A 20,203-nucleotide genomic window follows, 5' to 3' on the forward strand; every position below is an offset into this window, starting at 1 on the left:
AATACTGTTAAAATTTCATATTAAAAGGCCAATTAACGTATGTGTAGTAGTTGTGTGTTTCTACATACGCTTTCTAATTAATATTTGCTGGCTGTTTCAGTCTCTACACAGATGGCATTTTCTAGGAGTTCATCACTATTTCCATAGAATACAGTCTCTGATCGGCTTCAGACAAGTTTGTGAATAACTAGAAGTTAAATTATTGGAATCTTTTTGTTTTCTGCTTTCCCTCTTTGACAACTTTGTTTTCATGCAGCTTTATTGTTGCTATTACTAATTCCCACTCTTGCTGGTAATACCTGTTCCCTGAACAATTGGCTCCTGGCTCTTCAGAGTGGTCAAAACTAGACTGTTACCTCTCCTGGGATCTTTAAGCCCTCTTACAAACCACACTGTTTATCCTTCTAAGTAACAAGCAAAGTATTGTCCTGAATTCCTGAAGGAATCCTAAGATAATGCTTAGAAAGTAATTCTTTTGTGACAGCTCAAATATAAAATGGCTGTTCATGGTCTTAAGCATTTGTATACCAATTAGAAATTGCACATTAACAGTGTGCAGACCAGCCTCACATGTAAAAACACTGACTTGGCAGGCCTGTTGACTTTCTCTTGTAAACTGAAGAAGCTGTGGGATTTATGGAATTATCCAAAGTGCTATGGCTTCATTTTTATCATGTGATAAAGTGAGCCAATAAACTAGTCATTTTGCTTCTCCTACTCTGGTTTCTCAAACTGTGACCGGTTTGTTAGTTATTAAAATACTTTTTTTCTGGGAAAATCTTGAAGTGCTTTCCATGTTGTCAGCTGAGAACGCCTCAAAATGAGATCTCTTTCCTTTATTTTTCTTGCTGTTAACCAAGGGGCAGCCTCTTAATTAGGTCCTATGCAAAGGAAAAGATATCTGCTCTGTCACACAGGAGCCAAACCCACTCACTTTACAATATCAGCAAAAGATACCCACACTTACGTGTTCCAGGGATCTGATCAGGTGGTGCGTTATTTGAATTAATGTGCTGATTAAGAGACCTGAAAATGAAGATGCCACTTGAGAACTGCTTGTCCCAGAATACTGTAAAATAGAGACAGCTTCTGAGTTATATACATTCTAGTATGTAAGTCAAGTCAAACTCTTTAATGTGCTTGGTAGCAATGGTATACTTCCCCCCCCCCCCTTTTTTTTTATTTTTAATTGACTCTGTGACACTTACTGAGAAGGCATTTTCCCTGAAAGAATCCTAAGATGCTTCCTCTGGTCCTTTTTCTTTTGCCCAGTGGTTTATTTTCGCTTCTATCGGGTATGTCCTGTTGTTTGTGCATCTCTGACTTGCATTGGCTGCTTTTTTGGACCAGATCTGTTTCTTTGTTTTTCAGACTATGTCCTCCCCTGAAGGCTAACCATGTACTTGTGGCTGCCATAATACACATTTCCAGTTAAGCATGACAAACAAAACCTAAACCAGACCACAAGAATAAAGGTTTTTGTGACCTTACTTTTGAAATATGGATGCTTTGCGAGTTAGCACAACCTGTTCTCAAGTCCAGTTAAGATGCTAGATAAGTTGAGCCTCTTAACTGTGTGCTTAAAACAGAAGTTGCCATTATAGATGTAGAACTCAGAATGTTAAGTTTTACAGATTTGTTTTCTCTTGTGTTTTGCTTTTGCAGCTGGTGCTGGAGCACCTTACCCAATCAGCCAGCCTCCTTACAACCCTGCTTATGTGGATCCTCAGAAGCCCACCTATTGAAAAGGTCATCTACTCTCTTCTGCATACAAAACTCTTAAAAGTATAATTTGTGCTGTTTACACCATGCAACAGTGGTATATTTTTCTGGAAGACAGCAATCCTATGTCTCAGTAAAGTGAAAGTTAATTCTGTATCTTTTTTTTAAATGCTTCAAGTATGAGGCGGTATTATTTCTCTTGCAGAAGTTGTTAATTTATACCTCAAACACAAAAAGAGATTTTGTTCTGTATACAATGGGGAAAGCGTGAAGGAGGAGAACTTCAGAAGTAAGAACCACAATAACGTTTGCTGTGCAATAATTTTGAAAGGGGTGGTCTAATACAAGCATTACCAAACGCCCAAAGCTGAAGCACTTTTGCACGGTATTAAAACATAAAAACTTAATCTCTTTAGAAGCTACCTGATATCTGTTACGTATGTTCTGCCTGTTTTGAGGCTACTATTGTTAGGTAAGATACCATGTAATACTTTTCCCATTCAAAAGGGAGTTTTCCTTTTTTGAAACACAATTTCCTTCTGTAACCCATAGCAAACCACATATAATTCTCTGGCCTAGTTTCATTTTGCTGTGCTAAATAGCATGAGTTGATGAGTTCCTTGTTTTCTTTCTGAATTTTAAGACTTAAAAACTGTGCCTTCACTGGGTGTTTTTCTCAGGCCCTTTTAATTTAGTGCTAGAAATTAACAACAAAACCAAACTACCTGCCACTTAGTAGAACAAATAGATCAAAAGCTGAAAACCTGAGACTTCTTAATTTAAATTATTGAATGAGTATTTGTTGGATGTCCAAGTATTGTTGGACAAGGTTACTTAAATCATCTGTTGTTGATGAGTTTGGAAGACAAATTAGCTCCTTAATAATACGTTAAACAGAAGTACCTGCCAGTGTTTAGTACTGCCTCATCATAATGGAGGAATTTATTTTACAGGTGTTTTTAAATGCTTGGGGCTTGTCACTGTCTCTAGTGGGAGCTGCAGATGGCAGGAACCTCAGAATGACAGGTCTGCATTTGAATAATAATGGGAAAGGAGGGTAAGAAATCCCAGCCCAACACACAGTAGAAATTAAACCTCCATTTTGACTTCACCATTCTCATAAAGCTGAGCAGAGAATAAGAAGTGAAGGAAATGGAAGAGTGGTGGGACCTTGCCAAAGCAAGGTAACATATTTTTCAAGAAGGTGGTGCTTGCAGTCATGAAATGTCTTGACGCATCCTCATGACTATTACTAATGGTTGTAAGGCTTTTGGTTCTATGCACCTTGTATTGATCAAATGAATCATGATTTCTTTTTAGTGTCCTCTACAATTTTATCTTTTCTAACATTGAAATACAAGTTGTTATTCCTCAGTAGAGCTGTCTGGCCCATTGTATGTATCCCTGTGACATAATTAGTAAAATAACTTTGATCTATCTCATACACTGACTTCTATTTTTTTAGAGGCTGAGCCATTTGTCCTGTGGTTCTACATTTGGAGTATATTACTATTTGAAAATCATCAATGGTGGCGTTGCTTTACCTCATACGATGAATGAAAACTGCTGCAGTCAAAGGCAGCTTTATTTCTCCTCCTGATTTTTGAAGTCTATTTCTGAGTTATTCTAATTCTGGTTTTCTGGAAAGTCTTCAGGGCATTTCAAAAGAAACTTGTAGAAAGCTTTTAGCATTGGGATTCTTGACAGCATGTGCCCCCGTTAAACCTCTCTGAGAGTGTTGAAGTTAATAGCATGAAATGGTGTCAGGAGGCACTTGCAGAGCATGCATGCCCTGTATCTGTGTGTTCCTCCTCCTTCCTCCCTCCTGAGAAATTGGGTGATGCTTCAGTACACTGTTTGGAGTTACGTGCGAACCAGAAATGCACAGTGTCTCCTGTATGGGGGATGAGTTTCCCTAGAAATCTGGAATTTTTAATGTGTGGGAGGGCACTGAATAACTGCAGAAACAGTTCCCTTGCTACAGATCATACCCCTGTGTGTCTATTCCTACAGAAGGAGGGCAGAGCCAGCTGCCTGGATGCAGTTTGCCACGTAGCTCTTGGAGTACAGGTACAATGTTCTGGTGTTTGGCTTCATGAGATGGTTACTCCGCACTGCTCTTCCTTTCCTCCAGATGATGTGAAAAGCATGCAGTTCGTGGCAGTGTAAATAAGGTTCTTTTTTTGGTTATGAAAGAAAAATCTGCAATATCATGAGAAATTGGCTCAGCCATCTGCCACCATCCCTAAGAAAGAGAGAGGAGGAAAGTAAAGTGGCAACAATAATAGAGGTCCCTGAATCTGAAGTTTTGGTGTAGATGTTGTACAGACCAAATAAATTGCCTTGAACACTACTGTATGTGGAGTGGTGGGAGGGGATGAGATGAAGGAGCCTGAAAATTTACACCTTTAGTAAACACATGCTAATGAAAACTACATGCAGGTGAAGAAATGAATCATTAATATACAAGGAACTACTAGTTACAAAAGTTGTTGAAATAAGAGAAAATAGTCCACTTAATTCATAATTGGAGCACTTCGTCAGTTCTTTCCTTACTGTTAGTGTATTTATCATCATTAACAATAAGGCATTTTATGTAGTTGCTGCCATGCATCCTGTTTAAACCTGGTTTCATACAGTTGAGAGAATAGGATGGTTATAGAAAAGACGGAGAAGTTGATCCATAAACTTCTGGTTTAAGCACTACAGATGTGTCAGTCCAGGTAGCTGTTGCTTTCATGTCAGACTAGTTATCCACAGTGCCATAGAGGAGGGGGAATGGAATTGAGATGTTATATGTTGAAAGAGTATATGTGGGGGTTTTGTGTGTTTGTTTTTTTTTTTTTATTTTTTGTTTTTCTTTGGGCGGGTTAATTCTGTAAGTGCCTTTGTTTCAGAACTGCTTTGTGAAATTAAATACATACTTATGTTGTACTGAATTTACTAGATAGTAACTGTTGATTCTGTTACATACTGTAACCTAGCTTTGTATGTTGTTTGTAGTTTAAATGTACGTATTCAAAAGTAATGGCATAAACTCTATACGCCTTTGTAATAAATGCAGTCTTTTAGGTATATTCTATCAATTCTGGTTTTTTAGCCTCAATTTGAGTATTATTTAGGAGTGTATCTGCAAAGCCACACTTTACTTCATTGTGTTTGACAGCTAGTGTTACCAAGTATGTTTTTAGTAACCTTATATCATGAATATCACTTTTGCTAGTGGAGACTGAAGCCTAATTGAATTTACAGGTCACAACATAAAGCAAGGACAATATAAGCTCCTGAATGATATTCTGACAGTATGCTTCAAAGCTCATCTAAAAGGGTTGCTTCTAAAGCCTTGTCTAGTCTAAGGAGTAAGTTAAATGCGTGAAGTATGAACACATTAGCTAACAAATCCCAAGACATTTTGAAAGTCTAGTGTAGACAAGATGGGAGACTTCACAGAAGTCTATAGTTTGATTAAAGTTTCATATCTTCTCAATGTATATTTTGACTTGTGTGTTGAATATCATGCCTCATTTATCAACTTGGCTAGTTCAATGTGTGGTAAGTAATGCTTTCTACTCTGTGAAAACATCTTTTGGCTGATGTTTTTGTTATATTTTCAATAGTTACGAAAAAAATTCTTATGAAAGGTTGTATTCATGCCCCTGACTCATTAGTCTTTCACTTTAAGATATTATATACACATTATTCAGTAGTTAAAATAACTTGCTGTTTTAATAGTCTAGCACAGGCTAAACTTTCTTAAGCAGTAGTTCACACGAGTGGGATTAATATGAATAAACCCAATTCTGGTCAGATGTTTTTTGCTATATGATGAGGTATTTTGTATTTGTCTTATTACACCTTGGTTTATAAAAAGGTATTTTGAGACCTGACCTGACACAAACCAGTTGTCTGTGAAAGTTTGCTTAGACTAGGGGGGTGGACTAGATGACCTACAGAGGCCCCTTACAATCTACTCTTCAATGATTCTCTGAGTTGTAGAAAATAAGGTGTTACCTTATTAAGGTAACGCCTTAATAAGGTGCAAATTCCCTAAATATTTTATTCAATGATGCATCTTTTACTGTATTCTGTATCTAGCTTTAGTAGAAATAAACTGCTGTGTGTTTGAATCCATGCAGTACCTCAGGTCCTTGGATCAGCACGGGAAGATGCTTAGCAACACAGATACCTTTTCCTGTGCTACAACTGGTCAAGGGCTACTGTCTGTAGGTCTTAAAATACACGTCAGCAAGCTGTTGTCCTCCTTTTTGCATAAAGTTGCCTGAGAAATGGGTAAGCTAGTAATGGTGATTGCTTTCTTCATCTTCTGCCTGGCTTTAGTCCTGTCTCAGTTCCTGGAGGAGGAAAATGCTTATCAGAGGGGGAGCTGGAGTTTCCATCCCCATGGGCAAGAAAATAGGTGGCTGCTACTGACTGAGGAATGTGATAATCATGCATAGAACATGACTTGTTGTGTTGTTGCTCAGTACTTCATTATTCAGCCCTGTAGCTGCGCTTGATGCCAGAGTAAATTCCTCAGTTAAGAGAGGCACAGCTTATCTGTAACATGTTGGGAAAATGCCTACTGGCCTTGAAAAAAGAACTGCTATGCCGTGGATTGTTCAGGGAGTGTCTGGTAAGAACAGTCTAAGTTCTGTTGTTTTTAGGTCATGAAGGTAGCAAACCGGTAGTCCCATAATCTGTAAAAATACTTTGGGTTTTTTCAGGGGACGATCAACTGTTGCATATGCTACTGGATCTCTTTAATCCCAAGAAAAAGTTGAAAGAGAATGTAAAAAGGGAAGAATTACTGAAGGTCAGTATAATCTTGCAATAATCCTGACAAAAGACTGGTCCCTGTAAATGGCTTTACAAATAATGAATTATGGCAGCTCTGTACGCATACCTGTCTGCCCATTCTCTTGAGGAGTGCAGCCTAGTTTTTCCTCAAGAGCATGAACTTTTCAGTTACAGAAAATGCCTTCATTTTTAAAAGCTATGGTTTAATTTTGTACTACGATGTTGTTAACAATTTCTGCTGGTGACAGTGTAGGGATTTGTGTGTTTGTATATAGTGTATATAGTGGTTGTATATAGCCTAGGCTATACCACTTTGAAGTCAAAAGTGGAAACAAGTGTAGATGTACTTGGTTAGGCTGTTGTCTTGTTAGAGTGGGTGGATGGGAGGGGATGCAGTGTCAGGAGGGAAAAGTTAGGGGTATTTTCTTATTGTTTTTTCCCACATGTAACACTTCTGTCTGTATGAAGCTTAGCAGTAACACACTTCTCCCTTTTACCAAGTTGCCATATACACACCCTTTAGATGAGGCCGGGAATTTTTGAAGCAAGTTTTTATAACTGGATTGCTTCAACACTTTGGGATTCCTCAGCTGGTTTTTGTCCAAATTCACTTGGTCTACTCACCCAAAGAACAGGTTTAAATGCGTGTTATCACCATAAACTCAAATTATGTATAAAGAAATTAGATGGTGAGAAAAGCATAGAACAGCTGAAAAGTGATGGAAAATCACTGAATTTTGGGATATAGTAACTATACCTTTTAAGTTTGCCACTAACAGCAGGCTAACTGCCAGATCTGCTTTACCCCTGCTCATGTTCATAGGGATATTTTTAAAGAATTACCTTAACATTTATTTTGGGTTTCAGGAAGGAAGGGGCTTTTACCTGACATTCTCAAGCTCTTCTGTCTAATCCTGAAGTCCAGGAAACACTGTGGGTTTCGGTTTGGTGTTTTTTGGGGGGGGAATGACATGTGTTTGGTTTTCTAAAAATTGAACAAGGCAAATGGGTTTATGTCACACTGAAACTTCTGTAGCATGTCTTATCCAGTGCCCTGGTGGCACTTCTAGGGTTATTCCCATGCAAGCACACAAACTTAGAAGGCTTTGCTATTACGTGCCTGCACATCCATCCTTGCTGCAGTTAAGCAGGAAAATGGCAGTTCTCCAGGCTGCTACAAGGGACTTGAAACCCGTTCCTGAGAAGTAGTTGGCAGTTTGTGCTGTACAGAAACAACTATGACATGCCTGGGGGAGCTCTGCCAGCTGTTGCTCAAAGGGAAGGAGGTTTAGCCCTAGGCTGTGTTGTGGGAGGAAGGAGTGAAGTTTTATACCTAGGAGCTCTGGCCCTTCAAAGGGTATAGCAACAGTTCCTCCATCTTCAGTACTGTATCTCAGCCGATGCGGTGCTCCTTCATCTTCACTGTGGTGCCTATCCAGATACTACAACCAAAAATCCCCATCATTCTGCGCATCTTTCTCTTGCCAAGTAAGACAGAATGCCTTCCTCAACATTACCATCTTTCTCCTCTACCAGGACAGGTAGGTTTTTAAAACAGCAAATTCTAGTATTTTTTGTTTGGGCATCTCAACAATAGTTCTTCTTTCAGCAGATCCATGAAATTGAGAAAAATTATGAACTCAGGTGATAACTACAAGGCTTTGAATTTCTTGCTCAGAACTGAGCTGCCAACTAGAAGTTATTTGTAGAAAGGTTTTTAAAATCACAGTAAACTGTTTACTAATATCAACATGAAAAATTTGGAAGTCAAGCAAAGAAAGTGCTACAGCTACAAAGAAACAAATGTGTTCAAAAGACTTTCGTAAATGGAACCGGTCATAAGCCACTGAGTGGGTTTGTACAGCAAAACAGTACATTGTAGTATAATTCTTAGAGCAAAATTTCTTCGCTTTCAGCTAGGTTTAGATGGCACTTAAATAATCACAACAAAGAAATGCCTTAGTTGTGCTGCATTTGAGTGCAGCCTTTAGATTATCAGTTAATAAAATAGATGATTGGAATTTCAGATTTACAGTGGCAATGATTATGATTTAGATGAGGACGGACAGAGATCTTTGCTAGATGTTAGCTAGCTGGAATCCATTCCTTGCTCTTCTGCTTCTGGCTCAGGAGGATACAATTCATCCAAAATCAGCTCTGCAACAACAACAAATCATGTTTCAGAGTCATTTACCTACTTCATACAGTGTAATTACAGCTGGTATCTGTTTGCATTTTAAAACATACTGACTGTAGAAGGCTACAGCAAATACCCTTTATCAAGGTTTCATGCCAAACAGGTCTTCATACGCATTTTGTCATACAAACTTCTCCCCCTCTTTAATGCCTTTTCAGGTGTTAAAGGAGAGAACTATCTTGGGCAGTCAATTAAATTTATCTACTAATGGAAAACCAGTAAATGGTACTTTATTATTTTGCAACTAAGTTTAAAACTAATTTTTGTTCACTGATTTTTAAGTCACTAGGACAAAACCACAGTAATTTATGTTTTAAAGGAAGAACCCAAATGCAGACTACAGGCTTGCAGTTTCACAATTGCACCACCCTCCCCAACTTCCCAAGCTGTTATACCATTTTGGACCCTTCCCAGGCATAACCAGACAAGGTGTTTGGCAAAGTTCTAGAAAACCTTGGAATACTCTAAGCAATCAGAGTAGAACCCATACTTGGCATACTTTTTGGCATCTCCAGAGAAGTCACTGTAACTAATAGTGGCATGCTTGCATCACGTGCCTTACTTATGCAATACGTACACTGACAATGAAGGATTTATTACTCTGGCTCTTAACAAGACCAGATGCCTTATCTCATATCTTGTAGAAAACCCACCTACTGATGGAAGAGCACAATCTTCTCATCAGCTCTACAACATACATGTAAATAATGCCATGAGTGAACAAAGAAAGGGCATTGAGGTACAGGGAGAAGAGGCAATTTCACAAGAGTAGCTCTGTCTAGGAAATGGACACCAGAACTGTGCAAAGCAAGGGGCAAGTCCTGATGGACATGGGGTAGAGAAGATTTCTGAGTAGTGGAGGAATGTTGTGGGTAGAAGAGGGAAAAGGAAGAAAGATGTTAAGGATGAGGGGAGTGGTGGGGAAACGGAACAGTTGCAGGGAGAAGGTGTAATGCTATTTGGAGACTTGAAATAATGACAATTTTTTTTTTTTTTTTTAGTAAGGTAATATATAGTCCAGATTGCTTTACTAAAAAGAGTTGGAGTATGGGATTTTGTTGGATCAGATAGTAGGGGCATATCTCTGTGGAGAGAAGAATGAGAAAACTATTAAAGAAGAATAGTACAGTAGTGATTCAGTATAATGAAGATTGAGAAGCACTAGACTATGGACTGTCTTCAAAGGTCTGAGCAACAAACATCCATGGTATTTGGTAGGTTGCACTTGTTAAATGAGGAAAGGGACAGAAGTGGAATTTCTATTTCTGCAGCATGGAAAAAAGCCAGATTACCACTTGAGTTGTTTTACCTTCACAAGCACTCAATTTTTGAGTCTTTCTGAGAACTGCTCTTATGCCCGGCATGGCTTGGTCATATTGATGGAGAACTTCCAAACAGTGTTCATGAAACAATTTATCTTTCTGAGATAGGCTGTGCAAGAGTAAAAGAGCATCCCGTAAAAACTGAGTAATTTGTTCCTTATGTGCATACAAGCTGTTCTCAGATCTTCTAATCTTCATCCACTGTCTGTGTAACATTATAATTAGTGCCTTAACCACCTGCAAGAGGAGAAGAAAGTGCCTCAATACATAAAGTTATAGTAGGGGAAAACTTAATTAATTATGAACTTTACTAATTAAACTTCCAAATTTCAAAATATTGTGTAGCAAGCAAAAAAGCAAGGTTCCTAGAAGGTGGCCTCCTTTAAAGTACAGTACCTTTCTCTTTTCTTTTAGCTAAAAAAAGGGACAAAAAGCTATTTTAGCATTGAGTATCTTAAAAGTTCTCAGTAAACTGAGCCATTGTAGTGACATACCTCAAGATTACACTGGCACTCTGTACCAGGTAATAAAACTGCTGGACTGGAACTCCGCATAAACCTTGTCAGGAGTCTAACTGTCTATTACAAAAACATACAGAGTGCATTATAATGAGTACTGGAGTTCTGCAGAATTAGCAAACAAACTGCAAATAAAGGGAGGTAGACATGACATTTCATTATTAACTTCACACATTCTTGTTTTTTCTTAACAGTTGATCTATATCCCCCCAAAAAAATGTTCAAATTTTTTCCCTGTAAAACTTTAAAAACATAGAACTTGCCCTGCACAGAAACCTATTTCAATTTTCTGATGAGGAAGGCTAGTGAGGTGCACTGGGCCTTAATTTACTTCATAAAATAATGTTTACACTGAATCTAACAATGAAGGTAGGGGTATAATGAAAATGGTTAAAAATTCTTTCAAATGAGAGCAAGAGCGGAACAAATAGTAGAACCTCAAAGAAGTCACCACTGCCGGAACAAACAGTGCAAGTTTAGAAGCTATTCTTCGTATATATAAAAAAGTAGTATTTCCACTGAATACAATTAATATAATCCTAAATTGCTAAGACTGCCTTTTCTACATAGTAACTCATAAGATACAGTTTAGAATTAATAAAGTCAAAACAAATCATAGATCTTGCTTCCTTTTACTCGATCTAAAAGCAAAATAAAGCCTAGTGTTGAATATTTACAGCCATCTGAGGATCTTTCTTCCTCTTTCAGTGACTTAACTGTAACTGTTATGATTGATGTTCTCTTGACCAGTTACTGATTCAGTTTCAAGCAGCTACTCTTGCAAATCAATGTAATCCCTTACTGCAAGCCAGTACTTTCTGTTCTATTTTAGTTGGCTAGAGAACTTGTTTTCAGACAATTTGTGCACTGCCCTGCTCCTCCCACTCCCCCAGCTGGAGACAGCAGGAAAAAGCATATGAACAAGCAGCAGTGGTTGGTTACCTCTTGTTCCAGCTGAAGCCAAAGCATTTCAGATGCTGATTTATCTGGTCTTGATGTAATATACATGTACAGGGCAAGAAGAAGGCAGGTGTCTGAAACGGAGATAACTTTGTTCTTTTTGTAACTAGTCAACTGTGTGACAAAACTAAATTTTATCCTAAACAAGACAACATTTCAGAAAATACATTAAGTGCTATGCTGGGACTTGTGATACAGGCTCAACTTCTTGCTTAACTTCAGACATCTTAAGCAGTGCTGAAGAAACCAGTATCCCTAAACTTTATAAATGCGTTTGTGGTAATACAGACCTTCATTCATAAGGAACTGGACAAAGACTACTTGTCATGCAGAGTACTGGAATCCCTAAACTCAATGGTATCATACATGCAGATTAACTTCAAAACTCCTCAAAAGCCTTTTTTTTCCCTCATCAACATTAATCTGGAAAGTAGTTTTAAAAATTGACATGGGTATAAAAGCACTGTATGTAGACAGATAATACAACACATAATACTCTTCAAAAAATAACTGAAACACTAAAGTTTTCAGGTAACATAGGAGGCTATTTGGGCTTTTAACACTTTGGAGCAAGGCCTGTTTGTATTGCTTTTAGTCATGCTAACCTGGTAAGTTATGCTGTGTAATGAAGTCTTTTACCTGAATGAGAACAAAGTTGAACAACCAGTGTATGGTGTTGAGCAAGAATAGACAACAGTCTCACGGTCAAAAGGACAGCACGCAAAGGGGTCTCTGGGCACAGACAATGGAGCAGTATCTGGCTACTCAGTAAGTGCTGAAAACTTCAAAAGAAAAGAGAGTTAGAAATGGGAAATGCACTGACAGGTTGAAAAGACACTATTTCTTGTACACATCATCAGAATGTGTGCCTTTTCAGCCATTCAAAACATACCTGATCCCAATTTGTGTATCATAAATAAAATGTATACCAAAAACCACATTTGGTTACATTTGGCAGTCATTTTGCAATTGATACGATGGTTGTGTATATCAGACCATTAACAAATTAAATGTCTCACTTTTGAGAGTGGCATTTTACCTACCAGAATGAGACCCTGTGCTTTCATTCCTTATGCATCACCCAGCAATCTTGAAAAACCCAAAATGAATGTTACACATACTCTGATGAACTGCATCTGGCTTTAAGAAGTTTTCTGACTTTCAGGTGATGGCTATGCAATGAGGCAACAGATCTGCTTCATGTAAATGTCATAAGCAAATCTTGTTACAGATCAGGGGTAACGTTATCATGTTCATTAGCAGCAAAGGCAGTAGAAAGATCCTCAACTGCTTCTCAAAGGTGATCTGAAAATTCTCTTGTACACATCAAAACTTCTGCTGTCTTCTGTACAAATTAGTTTCAACAGAGAATAAAAATTGCTAGACAGCAGTCTTAAATAATTGTAAACCTATTGCTGACTTACATTATTAGCAAGTCCATTGTTGAATTTTCAGCTAATTTCACCAAAACTTTTAGGCTTTGGTTCAGTATCCTGTCAGTCTGGGAGCCTTTTGCAGCAGAAAAAGCTAAAACCTGAAGCAGCTTTTTAAATAATGAATGTTGAGGTTGATCGTTATTGGGAGCATCCTGTGGAGCTACAGGCAGCCCTCCTTGTGTCCTGGTATCTTCTTTATCATCACACTGGTTATCACACAACACCTTTTTATCCATCTTGGAAACCTGTTCATCTCCAGCAGCAGCACTTTCTTCCACTTCAGTAGATAGCAACAAGTGGACAACATCCCAGCTATAGAATGCCAAATAATAAAGAATACCCAGTGATATAACTGTAGCTTCTTCAAGAGGCAACCTGAAGTCCTCCTTACTTGACACCATATTTGTGTTGGTTCTGGAAGAAGCAGCTGAATGGTTTCCACAAGAACCATTTACTGGCTTGTCTGCCAGTTGTACCGCTTGACAGTATACACCAATATGGTGTTCTACCAAGGGCAAGAGGTGCACAGCGCCTTGGATCTTGCAGTGTGTGACGTGCAGCTCTCTCTGGCTTTCTGTTTGGCTTCCTTCAGATAATCCTCCATCCATAGCAATCAAGTTCAATCCTGTTATAGCAAGGTTTTGAGCTTCTTGCAAGGATCCACGAGCAGCAATTTCTTCTTGAGTTGCCCTGCTGCTGGGTAGGTGTGTGGACTTCCTATCCAAGTAAAGTTGAAAAAAAGGAAAGACTTCAGAAGAAAAGGCAGAGAACATAGTTGAAATTTGTGTTACTCATATTCTGAATCAAATAATGGAAAGGCGAGAGATTAACAAGAGATGTCTTTCCAAAAGAAAATGTAAACTGGGGAAAAAAAAACCAAACCCAACCTACTTCTTGATACCTGGTATATAATTATTATGTATATAATTATCCATTAATTACATAATTAACCTAGTTTATCACTGAAGTATTGTCCCCATTTAGTATCTATGATGATCATGATGTTCCAAATTGAATGGTCCAAGTAAAATGGCATGTAACAAAAGGAATGAGCTATCCTTTGTGAATAAGCATTTCTCAGTATAGAGAATGCCACTATCCTAAGAACATGTCACATGCAGTTTAACAAAAATAAGTAAAACTTACATATCCAAATAGTTGGGCTGCAATGCAGCTCCAGGCAGAGGCTCAGAGTTACTGCTAAGGAGATGGCAGAGTCCTAGTAATGACCCAGGGACAAGGGGCTGTTTCATCAGTGCATTTAGTAAGATAGAACCTGAAAGGATGCACAAATAGCTTTGGAGTAGCTTTACCATGTCAACAACAATAAAAACATGATTTTTCAAACGATTAGCCTTATTTATAGTGCTCTCAACCTCAAAATACCTTTTCCATTACAAATCATCTTTCTTTACAAGAGAATGATTTCCAAAAAAAAAATTTATGACTTGAATATTAACCAAACTATACTTAGAGATACTTTAATTACAATCCAGTATTATCAAAACAGCTCAAGCCAGGTAATTGTATATTTCAATTATCCTGATGACTTGCTCTCCATATTCCAGTTCAGACATTAAAATTACATGACGCAATTTATTCTGCATTGGAAATAAAATAGCACCCTGCAGAATTCCTAGTGTTGACGGTTGTAAATGGCATTTAAAACAAAAAAAAACCCAAAACAAAAGGTGCATTTTTTTCTGTTTTTATACTGGTTTACAATAAAAAGCATAATATATTAATGCTGGAAGAAGCAGCCTCATAGTAAGATGCCTTTTGATCTGTATCCTTCCATAAAGCAAAAACCAAACCCAGGCAAACTTTTTTCTTAAAGTAACAATATAAGAATGTTGTTGGGATACAAGATAATATAATCTGAAGTTTTTTACTGCAAAAATCACAATGTTAAACATTGACTATCTGAACACCACTGTTTACTGTGCAGTGGCACTGTACGTAGCAGGCTTCTCAGCACAATACTGCTTAGTAGAGGCAACGAAGCTGCTCCTCAGAGATGCTCACTATTTCTGTATTAAAAAAATTAAGTTACCTTGTGTGTTTCGTTTAGGTACAGAGTTGTAGGAACCATTTTTTCCCATAGCTTCATGCTTCAGGGGTAACACTTCAGGATGGGTTATCTTACTATCTAAAACAAACAGTAATTATGAGTCAAGTAAGAGAACTACATTTCTTACGTATCTGTGCCTATCCTTTACACACATTCTGTTAGCCACAGCTGTTATAGAGTAAGAAAACGGGCAGCAGACCAGTAAAAAACTGGTATAACTCAAATATGTCAAACAATAGTAAAAGCTATATGAAGTAGAATTGCTCCCCAAATTAAATTAGAGAAGTGAATAAAATTTCAGCTTTACTGTCAGATGTTCCAGATTGTTCAGTGCTATTGCTCTCAACTTTTGTTTTAGAAAAAACCCCAAAACCTTAAGTTGAATTCCCACTACGAGTAGAGATTAAGAGAGGCACACTGAGTGTTGTTACCATAATGAACAGTCAGGAGGCTGAAAAAGTAGCAATACTAATGCTTTAAAACTACTGTATTTTTCTTTTTGATAGAGTTCATAGTGCTGATCCAATTTAAGACTGAATACTGTAACTGACAGTAACATCTCAGATTTTTCATGACTCCTCCTCTAAGGGTTAGTTGATGATATCCAAATTTTTTTCCATTTATTATTTCACATCAGAAACATGGCCCCACAATTTTGCTTCATATAATAGCAATCTTCAAATACATGAATATATTAATTTCTTAAGCTTTACTCAAGTAATTTCAAGATACACCTTTGTGAGAATTACATAAAAGAGGAAATGCGTGTACTGTTTCAGTTGCTTCTTTCAATATGGCTAAATATGTACCCTTTAAAATAAACTCCCCCTAACGGTCAGCTTTAAAGCCAAAACCACAAGAACACAAAAAATGCATTAGCTGACTAGCAGACAAATTCAAGAAATAGGCAAATCATTTCCTGATCTTCGCTAACCAAAGAGAAAAGCATATTAACAATTTGAATATTTCAGTTCATCACATAATAAATGGAAGTTTTTATGATGGCCAGTAGCCACTTCCTTGTTGACATCTTGGCATCTGGTACATAGGCATTACCAGGGTGTGAATCAAAATGATCTTAATGCAAATTTCAGTCAGCTATTTCATCCCAATTGGTATAAAAAGGAAAGAAATTTAAGCAGAACCAAAATGTAACAAATACGTGTTTGTTTTTCTCTACAACAAACTTACTGAAACTGTCCAGTCACATAGTATAAAACTCCTTATCTAAGGCAGAATGTTCAGATGCAGCTAAAAATGTTGCAAGCTGCATACATGTTTACCTTCTTTGATCAAAGTACTTGGGGCAATCAGATTTCCTGAAGAACACGATGGTCTAGTGGACATTTCAGCATTGAAGGATTCCTTTGTAGGAAAAGATCTTTTTCCAGGCTGCACAGAACATCCTTCTGGTATCACTTGTATTGTAAAGTTCTTTTTAGGGCTAAAATAGATATCAAACACTAGAATCAATCAGTATTTCTTTTGTATTTAGTTTACTAAGCAATAAACAAGGATCTGTTTGCACCGATGTTTGAAAGATACTTCACTATTAACTCTCTGCAGTTTTGTCACAAATGCAATGAAAGCTCTTTGTGAGCAAAATCCATAGAGGTCATCAGACTTTTTTAGTTGTGTTTTTTAAAGACAATGGAGCTAAAAGTTACATGAAGAATAGTTTCATGTAACTTCAATCAATCAATCAATCAATCAATAAATCTTCAATAATTTAAGCACACATATTGTAAAAAGGAACACAAAAAGAATTTTCTGAAGCTCCTACCTTGGTGTTAAAACTGTCTGAATAACATGCTTATTTCTTTCACAGTTCTGAAGTTGTGTTCTTAATTCATTCATTTCTGCATCTTTGAACTGCAGCTCTGACTGTAATGACAGCAACTGAAAGAGGAATTAAAAAGACAGTGTTACTGAATAATTCAGGAGTCAGAACTGCCAAGCACCTAGAATTACCATTAAAATTTCAAGATTACCATCTACTTACTGTGAACTCTGCACGGATCTGCATTTTTATGTATGCTAGTGCAAGTAATACTACCTTAGAACCAAATGCCAGAAGTTCAGGCAAGAAGCGTATGACTTGTGAAGACAGACCAAGTGCCATGCAGAGCACTACTACAGTGAGGCCATTAACAGCAGAGTAAACAAGACAAAAGCAGCCACTGTCCTCTTCAGGGCTTTCAGAAAAATGACTACAACAGAATAGCACTCTGATCAGTTATAAAGCATGTTCTGTCGCTTTTTCCACTTTAAAATACATTCCAATTTTAATGTTCTTGGGATTGCTTAAAAAGACAAACAAACAAAAATAAATTAAAACCTCTACCACTTGAATTTTACTTTCATTTTGACAGAAGAAAACCTGCAGCAGATTCTTACAAATGCTTTCTTCTAGATGAAGGAAGCATATATAATTTGGAAATTCCACACAACTGTTCTTCTTTTGACTAGGTATCTGTCATATTAAGTCATAAAATCAGCTTCCGCATGTGGCCTGCAGGTAACTGACACAGTTACAAACCTTTTTGGAGAACTCTTTTTCTTTTTCACTTAAGATCTGAGATTTTTGCTGTTCCAATAGCATGTATGATCTTTTCTGTTCCTCCATAGCATACTCCATCTGCTGCATCGAGTCACGCAAAATTTTAATTTCTCCATTTTTAGTAAGAATTTCATCCTGCATTTCTTTCAGCTGCAAACAGATGAATTTCATCAGAAGATGCATATAACCAGAAGCATGTATTTATATCAGTATATGGGTCAAAAATTAGGTATATTTATACTTTCTAAAGATAAAAATTTTCCTGTAGCCCAGTGCACAAAATCTGCAATGTTGCTTCTAATCTTTTCCTGGTTAAATCATGCTCAGCTACTGTTTTTTCTAACAGAATTATAAAATGACAGCAAAGGCACATTTTCATATGCTGTTGTGGTACCTGTCAGAGACCATCCTTCTCCTTCCCCTTCTCTGTAATTATGTTCTTTTTTTGGTAAGTATTCTACTCACATCAATAATTTATTCATTGTTTGGACAATAACAATGATAATACTTCATCTAGCATGGCAGCCAGCAAGCATGCTGTCCTGACAAGCTACCACCCCCAGACTGTATCTTCACCACATATATAGTCTCTAATACTTTCTGAACAACCATCTCACTCAGAGACAAGACTTTGAAGGAGAATACAATTATTACTCAGGAAAGCATGGAGAAAGGGCAGAAATACACCTCTACACCACTGTATAAATTTATGGTTCACCCCCATGTTGAATGTGGTGTACAGGTAGGAGCTTCCACAATAAAGGATATAAAAGAGCTGGGAAAGATTCAGACACCAGATGTAAGGGTGATGAAATAATACACTATAGAATACTAAACACACGTGTAGTATTTCTGGATCAGGAACTACCTACATGAAATGTTACCAGAGGCTAAAAGACTAAAAATCATAAACTTGCTCAGGTCTTATATTCTTCTTAAGCTGTCTGCCAAAAAAGGATGGACTTGGTGTGGGCATTTGCACCTTCTTACTTTTCTGCATCTATTTCTTCCCCATTCCATAAGGGATCATCATATAAGTAACAGAACACAACTTGTAAGTCATTTTCTCAAATCTTTAAGTTTCACAGAACAAGGTGCTGGCTAGGTGACAGGACAGAGGAGAACCCATTTAAGCGGAAACAGGTAAAAATGAGTATTTGCTAACCCAAAATGACCAAGAAATAAAATGTTGCTCTCATATTGAATACTACTAGAGCTGTTTCTAGTACGATGCTTTTAATAGATCCATGGATTTCAAACATTACTAGTCAATAAGAATTAAATACTTGGAACCGAACTTATCCCACCTCTTAGTTCACCTTATCAAAAAAATGTCATATTTGGAGAGGGGGGAAGAACTGCTGACCTTCTGTTTAATTTCTTCATGCTGCGTTTGCAGGACTTCAAACTGGAAGGCATCTCTCACCAGACTATATTCTGCACTGCTTCCTGCTGCAGAAAAAAGCCAAGATCTGTTCTGAAGCACGGATGATGTATGTACATCAGCAATGACTGAACATTTTATTATTTGCTGTTACACACCTCTGAGTATCATAACAATTATACTGTCACTACAAACAGGTAAATCGCACGCGTCTCGTTACTACATAACTCTGCTTTAGCGTTTGTCCACCAACCCTTAAGGAGATCACACCCGTGCTCTAGCCACACCGCCAGGCCGCACGGACACACCAACCTGGCAGCTTCCTCCCCGCTGCGGGAGCTCCGTTCCGGGGCAGCCCCACAGCCACCCGTCGCTCGGGGCCGCTCGGTCCGAAGCCGCCCCACGCGTGTTTCGGGTGCCCGGTGGCGGCCTCCTGGGACAGCGCCTGAGAAGCCAAGATGTCGATCTCCTCCAGGTCGTCCGCCGTAAAGTCACTATCTCCAAAGAGATCTCCTGGCCCCTCGTGGCGCCCCGCCGGCCCCGCGCTCTTGGGGCGCTTGTACGGCGGGAAGCCGTTCTCCAGGGCCCCGCCAAAGCCCGCCATGGCCGGAGGGGCAGCACCGGCCCAGCCCGCCCCGCACAGCACCGGGCCGCTCCGCTTCCGCGGCCCGAGAGCGGGCTGCGCCGCCATGGCACGGATGCACCGGGCACCGGAACCGCCGCGGACAGCGCCACCAGTACGCCAAGCCGCGCGCCAATCACTACCGGGCAGAGCTTCCCTCAGACCAATGGGAGCGTGGCAGGGACTTGAGCGACTCCCGAGGGACAAACCGAACATCAGCGCCCAGCGATTGGCAGCTGCGACCTGCGCTATAAGCGGCTCGCTGATTGGCCGACCGGGCGGCTCGTGGACAGGCTCGAGCAGTGCTGCTGAGGGTGGCGGGAAAGTTTCTGTCAGCAGCTTGAGGGACAGGCTGCTGATGTCAGAGCGTTAGACGGTGATGTCATATCCCGTCGTGTTGAGGGGGTGGCCTGCTGGCGTAACGCTGAGCTGCGGCGTGGCGGCACCTGGGCTTCGTGTAGCCATCACCGGCGTCATGACAGCGTGAACCCCCCCTACTTGACCCTGGTGAGGCCACTTCTGGAGAACTGTGTCCAGTGCTGGGCTCCTTGGTACAAGACAGACAAGGAGCTGCTGGAGAGGGTCCACTGGAGGCCACAAGGGTGATCAGGGGT

General features: G+C 38.9%; 2 protein-coding genes across 12 annotated transcripts in view; one reads left to right on the forward strand and one right to left on the reverse strand.

The window, feature by feature from the left end:
• The window catches only part of SHISA5 (shisa family member 5), a 36,321-nt gene extending 17,172 nt beyond the window's left edge, over positions 1-19,149 (forward strand). The window contains exons 6-9 of one of the 10 annotated variants that reach the window (XR_013957697.1): positions 1,666-1,749; positions 3,736-3,792; positions 6,447-6,535; positions 11,389-11,482. Coding sequence is in view for 6 of the 10 variants with exons in the window: in XM_080625885.1 (XP_080482011.1) it covers positions 1,666-1,745 (80 nt within the window). In the remaining 4 variants the exon portion in view is untranslated. Of the gene's footprint in view, positions 1-1,665; positions 5,763-6,446; positions 6,536-11,388; positions 11,483-18,982 lie in introns of those variants that run through there. The other 9 variants (XR_013957696.1, XR_013957698.1, XR_013957699.1 and 6 more) reach the window with 9 other exon arrangements.
• Positions 7,851-19,675, reverse strand: ATRIP (ATR interacting protein). Of its 2 annotated transcripts, XM_080625880.1 has the most exons (13): positions 19,280-19,675; positions 18,950-19,035; positions 17,563-17,733; positions 16,807-16,922; positions 16,307-16,467; positions 15,006-15,101; positions 14,099-14,228; positions 12,941-13,669; positions 12,156-12,298; positions 11,499-11,590; positions 10,533-10,616; positions 10,026-10,275; positions 7,851-8,676 (listed from the first exon to the last, which is right to left on the reverse strand). In XM_080625880.1, the coding sequence occupies exons 1-13, from the start codon at positions 19,656-19,658 to the stop codon at positions 8,609-8,611; spliced, it is 2,505 nt and encodes an 834-aa protein (XP_080482006.1). In that variant the 5' UTR covers positions 19,659-19,675; the 3' UTR covers positions 7,851-8,608. The 2 variants fall into 2 exon arrangements, with proteins under 2 accessions (XP_080482006.1, XP_080482005.1); XM_080625879.1 differs by lacking the exon at positions 10,533-10,616.
• Positions 19,676-20,203: the final 528 nt, after the last annotated feature.

Source organism: Psittacula echo (genome assembly GCF_963264785.1).
Source record: "Psittacula echo genome assembly, chromosome: 9".
Classification (NCBI taxonomy): Eukaryota; Metazoa; Chordata; class Aves; order Psittaciformes; family Psittacidae; genus Psittacula; species Psittacula echo.

Coding starts and splice junctions, on each gene's coding strand:
- ATRIP (XM_080625880.1), bottom strand. CDS start 19,658: ATGGCGGCGCAGCCCGCTCTCGGGCCGCGGAAGCGGAGCGGCCCGGTG. Junction 19,036..19,279: donor AGCGGGGAGGAAGCTGCCAG/GTTGGTGTGTCC, acceptor TTTTTTCTGCAG/CAGGAAGCAGTGCAGAATAT. Junction 16,468..16,806: donor CAGACAGTTTTAACACCAAG/GTAGGAGCTTCA, acceptor TATCTATTTTAG/CCCTAAAAAGAACTTTACAA.